General features: G+C 34.4%; 2 protein-coding genes and 1 long non-coding RNA gene across 3 annotated transcripts; all 3 read left to right on the top strand.

The window, feature by feature from the left end:
- Positions 1-252: 252 nt before the first annotated feature.
- Positions 253-4,197, top strand: LOC117277865 (uncharacterized). Its single transcript, XR_011408896.1, has 2 exons — positions 253-629; positions 2,711-4,197. It is a non-coding gene; the product is annotated as an uncharacterized lncRNA (long non-coding RNA).
- Positions 4,198-5,692: 1,495 nt separating this feature from the next.
- Positions 5,693-6,598, top strand: LOC138894841 (uncharacterized). Its single transcript, XM_070179571.1, has one exon. It carries the CDS (start codon positions 5,693-5,695, stop codon positions 6,596-6,598), a length of 906 nt encoding a protein of 301 aa, XP_070035672.1.
- A 460-nt stretch (positions 6,599-7,058) lies between these two features.
- Positions 7,059-8,281, top strand: LOC104100762 (uncharacterized). The gene is made up of 3 exons (XM_009608073.4): positions 7,059-7,413; positions 7,503-7,621; positions 7,721-8,281. Exons 1-3 carry the CDS (start codon positions 7,059-7,061, stop codon positions 8,180-8,182), a joined length of 936 nt encoding a protein of 311 aa, XP_009606368.3. The 3' UTR covers positions 8,183-8,281.
- Positions 8,282-11,633: the final 3,352 nt, after the last annotated feature.

Raw genomic sequence — 11,633 nt, 5'->3', positions numbered from 1 at the left:
ATACTGGTTAAAAGGTGGCGCAAATATAGGATACGGCTGCAAATACCGAGATAGAGAAGCTTGACTTTGGAGCTTAATTAGCCGAATTGGGCCAGCATATGAGCCCATCCCCTTTAGAAACCCAATTTCGCCCCAGCCCACTACCCAAAACCGGTCCATATCCCCACTTCAGAAACGACGCCGTTCAGACACAGAACGATGTCGTTTCCCCTTCCCCACTCATTAAAACATCCCTAATCTCCTCATTTTAAAAAGAACGGATGACCCCCCTTTTACCAACCCTAGTCGCCGCCCCCTTTCCTTCTTCACTCTCTCATTTTCATTCTCACGGCTGAAACACACAGATTCACACTCATCCCTGATCCACACAAACACACTAGCATTCACGCAGAAACACTCTGCAATTAAAAAAGAGATCTGGAAAAATCCGAAAAAAAAGAGTTTCGAACAAAAATAAAAAAAAGGAAGTTGGAATTTTAGGGATTGGCTTCAATATTTCTGGAATTTGGTGTCGATTTCTCTGGGTTTGCGGAAGAAACTTTGTTGCTGTTGTGCGCTGCCGGGAGCTCGAGATTCATCTTCTATTTCCAGACCTTTGCTTGGTCATTAGTGCTGTTTTACTGCTTTAGGTATGTTTTTATTTTCTTCTCTCACATCTGTATTTTCAGTTTTGGTCTAATATGAAAATTTGTTTGCTTTTAGTGATTATCTTATTCTGGCTTGAATTTACTGCTTCGACCTATCTCCGCATGAACCAAAATGCCGTTCATTTACTAGCAATGTGATGTAATGCCTGAATCTGTTCTTCATGATATGCTGTGCTAGTATTTGCAGCTCTAATTCTTCCCTTCCTTGAACCCTACCACCGCTCCCCTTTCCTCCCACCCCACCCAAACTTACACCATTTAAGATCAAGGTTTGTTTGAAGGTACGAAGTTTTAGAGTTTATTTGGGTATTTTACGAATTAAAGCTCCAATTTGATGAAGCTAACTCCCTCTGTCCCGATCTGTTTGGACAGAAGGAGTGATTAGAGTAGTCTTAAAAGTAAATTTTAGATTATTTGAAATGTGATTTAGTCATGGCATCAAAAGAGTGACCTGAACCTGTCCCTGACCAGCTCGTAAGTAGCATCCCGCTGCTGGTCGGTACAGCGGAGCATCAAAAGCAAGTCTTTTTGAATCCTCTGCTGACCTTTTAAGTCACAATTTTTCTGGTATATAAAATGGAAAAAGAATTACATTTCAAAATATTAGTTGAAGTGTCGATCATTGCCCCCATGGGTTTGTTCTAGTAGTAAGAGCGTAACACATGATGTGCGGATTAGGCGCACAACCCTAACGCAAAAAAAGCTTGATATTAAAGTGGAGAAGGGTAGAGGGCGTGCCATTATCTATTGAGTTTCAGGCCTTGCGCCATTGGCCCGAGGGATTTGTCGATTATCAAAAAAAGTGAGGGAATTACACATAAATACAACTCACACGTGCATTGCAACTAGGTGGCCTATAGTTAACTTTGCAAAGTTGTAGCCCAAAAATAATAGGCTAAGATTCAACATCCAACTCCAAATAGGTTCTCGAAATTGCTATTCAATTTCTTTTTTAACATGCTCATGCTTCTAATCCAATCTTAGATTCAGTAATTGTGACTCAAACATTAGTTCAACAAATAAAATCTATTTGGGCAGTGAAAATTAGATTTTTAAGGTAATCCACCATTGTTGAATAAGCTTAAATAAGCAGGTTTAAATTTCGAATATCATTTTTGTGAAAATTTTGGAGTGGGAGTTATTTAGACTTGTTAGAAATAGTAAAGGGAGGTTATATACAAAATTTGAAGCCATTTAAAGGAGATTTGGACGTGTTTTGAACGTGAATTGCAACTGAAAATCGTGAAAGAAATTCGTTTACAGGGGCTTGTATAAAGGGGTATGAAAGTGTATAATAGTGTATAAGAGGTGTTTATACACCCATATACATTATTATACTAAAACTGACTTCGTCTTCATCTTTGATTCTCTTCTGGAATTTAACTCAAACTTAGTTCAAATCTACTCCAAATCACTTCAAATTTAAGTTTTGAACTCCTCTTGATGTTTCCAATTGATTGGAACAACACCCAATCCAAACAACTAACAAACTCGAGCCCTGTATTTAACTTTCCATTACTCAATTAGTGACCAAATCAGTTGTTACTATGGACTATGAAGTTCTATCCTTGCCTTTCCAAGCACCTTTTTTGAAAAGGCAAGATAGACATTTTTTCATGATTTGGGGTTTTGATATCAGAGTTCTATCCTTGCCTCTCAGTGTGCTCAGAGACAAGGTCTCTTTATTTGTTTCTCTGAAATTATGTAGAAATTTTTAATAGTATACAATATCTCATAGATATTGTGAAATAGAAAAAGCATGAGATTAGCATTATCCTGGTGAAACCTTCCAGATATGATGGAGCGTATCTTGGATATGGGGTTAAGATGTATCTTCGGATTTAGATCGATGTTTGCCAAAAATTGTTTGCATCATAACATGTACTAAGTATTACTACTATGTAATAACTCGTAACAAATTGCAAATGTGAAAGCGTCAAAGTAACCAAGTATTGGAGAACATTGTCTGCCTTCTAGGGAGGGTTAAGACCAAATAATCTTCGGGTATTTGTAGTATTTTATGATGTTCTTGCTCTACGTAACCAAGTAGTGCACTTTTTCAGCAGCCAAGCGACAAAACATCTACGTGGTGGTTTGCTGTTTCTAAGGACTGATTCAGGCGGTAAACAAGGGACCAGCAATGAGTTCTCCGGAAAAAAGTGAAGGTAGTCAACATCCAGCTGCATCAGACAAGCAGTTGGAAAGTTACTCATATACTAATTGCGCAGACAAGATACAACAACAGTACCAGAAGATCAAAGAGAATGCAGAAACTTACCCCTATGTTTGGGGTTCATATATAGTTGTATATGGGGGATTTGGGCTTTGGTTTGCCTATAGATGGAGAAAGCTACGTAAAACTGAGAATCGAGTTCGAGTCCTTCAAGATAGACTCCGGAAACTTGTTGAAGCTGAAGGATCAACAAGTTGCTCATCTGCTGCCACTAGCAAGGCTCCTCCATCTTCTGATATATCAACCAAATAGATGGTTTTTTACCCATGCAAGTGACTTCCTTTTTCATTTATGCTCAAATGGAGAGTATTAGTATTTTTGGGGGGCTAAAACTAAGTTAATGTTGTCAATGATGCTGTAAGGATATCATTCCTTGTGTGACAATACGGGATCACAAAGCCAAAGTTGGCAGTCATATGAGAAAAACAGGATTCTTACTAAGGGGAAGAACCCCAAGAAGAAGGATGAGAAGGATTCAAAGAGCGAATCATCTGTAGTTGCACTAACATAAGATCCTAGTTTACAGAATAGATTATCTCCTATGTAGAGAATTTGGTTTTTCTCTAGTTGTGTGAATGAGAAGTGGCTAACTATGCTGTGAGTAGGTAGACTGTCTTGGATGCTGGAAAAACCTCCAAAAGTTGTATGTTTGAAATCAATCCTGTGTAGCAAACAGATTCGTGAAATCTGAGATGAATAGAATCAAAGGTGCATATTGCTTGCAAAAATTGAGCATGTTTATTATAAGTCTTTTAATGAAAAGCTATGTCAGGAAACTTGCTCTCTTGTATCGTAACTGCCTTTAGGTTCAAAACTTTGTCTGCATATATGTGGCCAAGTATATTCTGCTTTTCATGTTTATCAATGTGAAACTGATTTACTGCTCGAAACTAAAGTCTAGAATTCTGATAACTATGATTAATCTCTCTGAATCTGATTGAAGTCAAAAACCCAAGTGTGTAAGAGGTGCTGGTACGCTAGTTTGTTGCTCAAGGAAGCAATGGGGAGACTTACTATCAGAACAGATAAAGAAAAACAAAGAAAAGCTTCACTTGTTGAGTTTGATTCTAGTTCTTGTCTCATTTAATAATTTTCTTCTGTTTTTGCAAATTTTTATTTCTACCTCGTTCTCCAATTAAAATCTTTAGATCTTCTTTTAATATCTTCTGCATCGAGTAGTTTTCTTTCTAACAAATTTATTTCCTCGGTCTCCAGTCTTCACCATCATTGTTATCATTTGTGCATCAAAAATAGAAGTTTCAGACTTGCTGATCCCTTTTAACTTCTCCTTTCTCAAATAATATTTTCTAACCAAAACTTCGTAGCATAACAAAAGAAAATATTTCATATCCGGACTGAATAATCGTAAAGAGAACTCAGAACTCACATAGTTCGCGTCACCTAGTTTAGGATTGAGGTGCAGTTCGTTTATTGAACGAGGCACAGTCCATTGATCGATTGATAGTGCATATTGCAGTGTTTAGAAAAGCGATCGCTTCGTCGCTTTAAACGCGAAGCGACGCGACCCAGTGTCGCTTCTAGCTGCGTGAGGCTACTCGACCGAGGGAAGCGCACGCTTCAATGGAGGAATCGACGAAGCGAGTAAAGCGATGAAGCGATCGCTTCTCTTAAAAAAGCGCAGAGGGCCCTTTTTAAAAAAAAAAAAAACTTTGGGTCTGTTTTTTTATTATACAAAACAGACCCTAAATCGACAAAAATTGGCCATTTCATCTTCTCTCTTCTTCGATCGAGGTCGACCAAAGCTTAGGGTTCAACTTCATCGACATTGCTGACCAGTCCAGGTAATTTTCTTCTTCTCCTTTCTTCTCTTTTTTTTCTTTCTTCTTTCTTTCTTCTTCTTGTTCCTGTCAGATTCTGCTTTTTTTTCTTTCTTTTTCCTTCTTTCTTCCTTCTTCTTCTTCGTTTATCTCTGACAGTCCAGTTTGCACTGTTCAGAATTCAGCGTCTTCTTCTTCCTTTTATCTCTAACCCATTTTGTTTTTCCCCCCTTTTATTCTTCTTATTTATTACTTTTAATATGTATTTTAGTTTATAAAATTAATTATTATTTATATATGTTATATTTTTCAGTTTATTTGATTTTTTTAATGTATATTTCAGCATATAAAATTAATTATTATTTATATATGTTATATTTTTCAGTTTATTTGATTTTTTAATGTATATTTCAGTATATAATATTAATTATTATTTATATATGTTATATTTTCAGTTTATTTGATTAATTTTATATGTATTTCATTTTAGAAAATTAATTATTATATATATATATATATATATGTTATATTTTAGTTTATTTGATTTTTTTAATGTATATTTCAGTATATAAAGTTAATTATTATTTATATATGTTATATTTTTCAGTTTATTTGATTTTTTAATGTATATTTCAGTATATAAAATTAATTATTATATATGTTATATTTTCAGTTTATTTGATTAATTTTATATGTATTTCATTTTAGAAAATTAATTATTATATATATATGTTATATTTTAGTTTATTTGATATATATATATATATATATATATGTTATATTTTAGTTTATTTGATTTTTTTAATGTATATTTCAGTATATAAAATTAATTATTATTTATATATGTTATATTTTTTAGTTTATTTGATTAATTTTATATGTATTTCATTTTAGAAAATTATATATGTTATATTTTAGTTTATCTGATTTTTTTAATGTGTATTTCGGTTTATAAAATTAATTATTATATATATTATATGTATTTTCAGTTTATTTGATTATGTATTTTTTTATATCTTAATAGGGATTTCAAAATGTCTCAAAGATCGAAAGATAAAGACCCGGCTTGGCGATATGGCGATAGAGTTAATGAGAAGATTACAAATATTGTATGCAAGTTTTGTAACAAGATTACAACGGGTGGAATTTATCGCTTTAAATTCCATCTTATTGGTGGCGATAGAAACGTCACAAGTTGTCCGAAATGTCCACCAGAGGTGAGGGATGAAATAAAGAATTTTGTTGAGAAGAAGAAGGAGCAAAAAAATCAAATGAGTCATCAACCATTGGTGACCAATCTTGATGATGATGGTGATGATGATATTGAAGAATTGTCACTTCCAACAAAACGGGGAAGAGATGCAATCTCTTCAAGCCATGGATCGACGGGTACGAGTAGGACTAAAGGTCCTATAGATTGCTATTTCCCAAAGAAGCCGGAAGGAAAGAGCGGTGGAAAAGATGTACAAAAAATTGCTAAGGACATTTTGAGGGATCGTGCAGTTAGAGCTTTTGCACGATGGGTCTATGATGCTGGGCTCCCCTTCAATTGTGTCAACTATACTGACACTTTTGGAGACTTTATTGAGGCCGTTGGTCAATACGGACCTGGAATGAAGCCTCCCACTTATCATGAAATCAGAGGTCCTTATCTAAATAAGGAAGTGGAGGAGACTAATAAAATTGTGGAGGAACATAAAGTTGCGTGGAACAAGTATGGCTGCTCCATTATGATGAATAAGTGGACGGCAAGAACTGGGAAAATGATTATTAACTTGTTGGTGAATTCTCCTAAGGGATGTTTGTTTCTTGAGTCCATTGATGCTAGCGACTCATCCACTGACCACATCAAAATGTTCACCATTTTCAGAACACCATTGAAAAGATTGGCCCAAGCAAAGTTGTTCAAGTGGTCACTGATAATGCGAGTGAAAATGTGAAAGCGGGTGGCATGGTGGAAGGAGCGTACAAGAATGTCTATTGGACTCCATGTGCGGCTCATTGTATCAACTTAATCTCCGGGGACATTTTCAAGGAAAAACCCTTCTCTACAGTTTTTGGCCAGGGCGTTAGGGTACATTCTTATATTTCTCAGCGGCCCTTGTTATTGAATATGATGAGAAGATTCACCAGACAAAAAAATTTGGTGAAACCGGGCAAGACAAGGTTCACCATTGCTTTCTTGACTTTACATAGTATCCACTTGCAAAAATCCAATTTGAGAAAGTTGTTCACTTCAGAGGAATGGAGCAAGAGTAAATTTGCAAAGGAAAGTACAGGGAAAGATGTTGCACGCATTATTCTTTCTTATTCTTTTTGGAATAATGTCCTTCATGCTCTTAAAATTGGTGGCCCTTTGGTTAAAGTACTCCGTTTGGTAGATGGGGAGCAAAAACACCAATGGGCTACCTCTATGAAGCTATGGATAGGGCCAAGGAGGCTATTCAAGCATCATTCACTGATGAGCAGAAATATGCAAAGGTCTTTCAGATCATTGATGCAAGATTGAGTGAGCAACTTCATAGACCTTTGCATACAGCTGGACTTATTCTGAACCCGTCACTCTTTTATGATCAGCATGAGAATAATTCAATGGCTAGAGAAGTGTGGACAGAATTCCATAAGGTTGTTATCAAGTTGACCCCAGATGAAGACTTGCAAGAAAAGATAGTAGATCAGCTTGCTATTTACAAGGCAGCTGAAGGACTTTTTAAGCTCCGACTTGCTATTAAACAAAGAAAGACGAAATTGCCAGGTGACCAAGTGCTTCTATATTTTATAGCTCTAACTTTAATGTATTTTTTATACTTATTAACTCTTGAAATTTTTTTTTCACTTCTATAGTTGAGTGGTGGGACCCATATGGTGTAGAGACTCCGGATTTACAAACTTTCGCCATCAGAGTTCTAAGTTTAACTTGTAGCTCATCCGGATGTGAAAGGAACTGGAGCGTTTTTGAACACGTGAGAAATAAAAAGAATTATTTTGTGTTTTGAGATAAAAGTAAATTATATCTCAATTGTCCCAACTCCTACTAATTAGTTGACACATCTTGTTTGCAGATTCATACAAAGAAGAGGAATCGACTAACCTTGAAGCGCCTCCATAATCTAGTGTTCATAAAATACAATAGAGCATTGAGGCGTCGCTACAACCACCGCAATCTAATTGATCCAATTCTTTTGGACAATATTGATGAGGCTAATGAGTGGCTACCCAGAGTCCCCGAAAATTGTGAAGATGAAGAAGTATTTGAAGGCGACTCTAATTTCGCTTGGGGTGATGTTGCGGTTGCTAGTGGAGTTGGGGAGAATCCTTATGGTTTAAGGTGGAATACTTCAAGTTCAAGCTCGATTAGGAAGGGAAAAAGTGTGGCTACTACAAGTCGATCCCTGTCCCTAATTGATGAAGATGAAAGTGATCATGAAGAGGAAGAGGAGGGAGGGGAGGAAGATGACGAGCAATATGAAGATAATAGAGGAATTCAAGATTTTGACAATCTTGAAGAAGAACAAGAAGAGTAGAAGAATAAGAGGTTGATCCTAGTAATTTAGTAGCTTTGATTTTGACAATTTGAACTTTTTGATTATTTATAATTTTATATTGTGTCTTTGCAAGGTTTACATTATGTTTTTTAAGAATTGCGCTTCACTTTAATAAAGCGTGCGCTTCGCTTTGCGCTTTGCTTTTGAAGCGAGGCGAGCCCTTGTCGCTTTTTTGCGCTTCTCGCTCTTAAAAACACTGGCATATTGGCTTTACCGCAGATTCAAAGATACACTTATCCCTACTAGCTGCAAAAGACACTGACAGCAAATTGATAGCAACACCCTCTTTTGAGATTTTTAATTTTCCAACATTACTCTTCTCTTTATGTTTATGGCTAGTTTCTTGACCGGAGACTTCTAACTTTTCTCCTCTTTATGGCTAGTTTTGGGGCCAATTGGTTTTGTGCCCCTCTCCAAATTTATTTTCCCTTTTACATCTTTTTCGAGAGATATTTATTTTTACATACAAAAGATTTGAGAAAACACACAACAAAAGATCTTTGCAGGGTTATTTTCTTTTATTCAAATTGTAAAAGACTATGTGCAACATTTACTCGCTACTAACTATTAGAAGCAAGTTCAATTGAATTGACAACTTCCACAATTATGTACATAAAATTTAAATCCTGAATCTGTATCTAACTAGAGTATGTGTACAACTCAGAGGTAGATATAGTTGTAGCGGATTCAGTCGAACCCATTGTTCTCGACTGAGACATTTTATACATATGCATAAAAGTGTATATGTATATTACCCCCTCGAAACCACTAACCTAATTAAATCCTGAATCCTTTGTTCTTGACTAGAACTAGTATACAAGTGTTTATATTAATATTTTGACATTGTTTGTCATAATTTTACCAACTCTAAGTGATATTATCATGCTTACATGAAGTATAAAGATAAGTAATAAACATCCAAACATTATTTTTTTTTTCTTTGCTTTTATTTAGTATCATGTGCAACACATATGTTAATTAATAACGATTTAATTCTAAATGTTTACGAATATATATATATATATATATATATTTATGTCATCTTAGTAGCAATTAAGGTTGATTTAATGATAGAGCAAAGGTACTATGTAGTTAAAAATAGTAATTGGTAACAGCTAAAAATGCCTAAAATATCATCAAAAGTGATAAATACAGAATGTTTGTAAATAATATTCTTCTAAAAATTAACGTGTGTATTCAATAAATAAACCCCATTTATAAAATAGTGCGAAGTCAGCATCAATTTGTTGTAGTAGTAAAGCTTTAAAACTCCATCACCCTTACTCCAAACCGATGTATAAGCCGAATTAGGACAATAGATTAACACTGACTCTATAAATTTTTTTGGGTATGCCACTGATTACATAGACTAACCGGATGGATTTATTTAGTCAGTGGCGGATTCAGGATTTTAACCAAGCGAGTTCATCAAACATATGAAGAAGTAATGTACAAAGAAATAAGTTTTGCACCTTAAAAAGAAGAAGCAAAATGTGCAACTTAGGTATACTCATTTTAGATTATAGTTTCATTTAAAAATAAAAAAAAGAAATAAAAACCGTATAGGTTTCTGTTTCCTAATGAATATAGAAACAGCTTATATTGGAAAAGAGTTGTACTTGTTGTTGATTGGTTTCGAACTCAGGATCCTTTAAAAACAATTGAACCCACTTTACCAATGAGTTGTGTATTATGTTTAGCACAATTAAGTGGGTTCAACATTATCATTATAACTTTATTTTCTCATAGAAAAATAAACACACATTATAATTTTTTTACAAAGCGTTGATCTGTATGTAGTTGATTCAATCACAAATTAGTTTGAGATTAATGTGTACGAGTTGATAGTGTATTATCCCAAAGCCTGGATTAATTAGCAACTAACGAAACTGCCAACAATAAAGCATAAAAATCAACTAAAGATTTCTTTGTGAAGTCCGTTCACTAACTCCGTCACCTCCAACGTAACGAGTTGAATATTCGTATTCGTTACTCCAACTATATATCTTTACAATTAGATGAAGATCAATTCATGTCACCAAATTAAGAAATAAATGAAAAATGGCAGCTGCTACTCCGGCATGTATGTTCAGGCTCAGCCCTCGGCACAATGGCAGCGATCTCTACGATTCATTTGAACTTCAAGCTGTTGCCAAACAGCTAAATCGTGCCCTTGTCAAAGCATCGGCTGGCTCATTTTCTCCCAAAAGTTCTGGTGTTTTAAAGTCTCCTTTTTACAGCAAGTGTTTGGGAGGTGTATATAAGCAAAATGCTAAAGCTTCAAGGAAAATTTCTTGCTCACAAATTAGGGATGAAGCAGTTGAGAACAGAGCAGATTGTGGAATATTTCTACGATTTTGGAACATGGCAAAAAATGGATTATTCCTGAGAAGCAAACAAAACCCCTGCAGATCAAACTCCTAAGTCCGGTAATTTAATGCAGATACGGATTCAGGATTTGAAGTCTCGATACAGAATACAACTGTTACTTTGTATGCACCACTATAGTATGTAGTTCGAGTCTAGGCTATGGGTGCAACTGCACCTAATACATCCATTGCTATGGTTTTTAATAAAATGTACTCTATTATAGTAAGAAGCCTGGAAGTTCTGTTATCTTACTTTAGGCTGTATTTGTTTGTCTCTTATGTGACAACTTACAAGGAATTTGGGCTTAGTCAAGATTCTTCCATTTAAATGGGTCCAAACTATGTTTTTGGTTAGTAAAATGGGATAAGTTCACAAATACCTACCCAACACAAATAATTTACCCGCCTCTACCCAAACCAAAGTATCTACCTGGTCTACCTATTCCATGGATCATAGAATACTTATTGATGATCACCACTCTTTTGATCCTTTTCTTTATTTTTTTTCTCCATTTGTTATATAATAAAAAATAACTGATAGAGTATTTTTTTCCCTTCTTTGTTTCATATTTTTCTTTTTCTCCATATCAATTATAAAAAAAATAATCTATATAGTAGATCTTATTTCTAGTTTTCTTTTTATCTTTCATTTTTTTCTTTTTTTTAAATATATGTATTACTGTAAATATTTCTAGCACATAGGATCCAAAATTATATATCATTATATAACATGGTGTATTAGTATAATAAAATGGCATATTAGTATTTAATGTTATTATAAAATACTTGTCACAATATATACCAAAACTGCATATAAATATACCAAATAAGTATATTACTATTTTATGTCTTCCAACACCTACTTCTTATATAATGAATATTATTTTTATGCAACTCCATAAAAAATTCATTTAAGAAAATATTTGTAAGGACCTAGTTGGAAAAAATAAAAAAAAATAAAAAGACTTATTTATTACGGTATAATGTTATATTATATACTATAATAGTATAATGTTGCTATAATCATGACTTTAGCTTTGCACAATAGCACCTAGATGATT

The sequence above is a fragment of the Nicotiana tomentosiformis genome, chromosome 6 (assembly GCF_000390325.3).
Source record: "Nicotiana tomentosiformis chromosome 6, ASM39032v3, whole genome shotgun sequence".
NCBI lineage: Eukaryota > Viridiplantae > Streptophyta > Magnoliopsida > Solanales > Solanaceae > Nicotiana > Nicotiana tomentosiformis.
The sequence above is the reverse complement of the archived record's forward strand: the minus strand, read 5'-3'. Positions and strand labels throughout refer to the sequence as shown.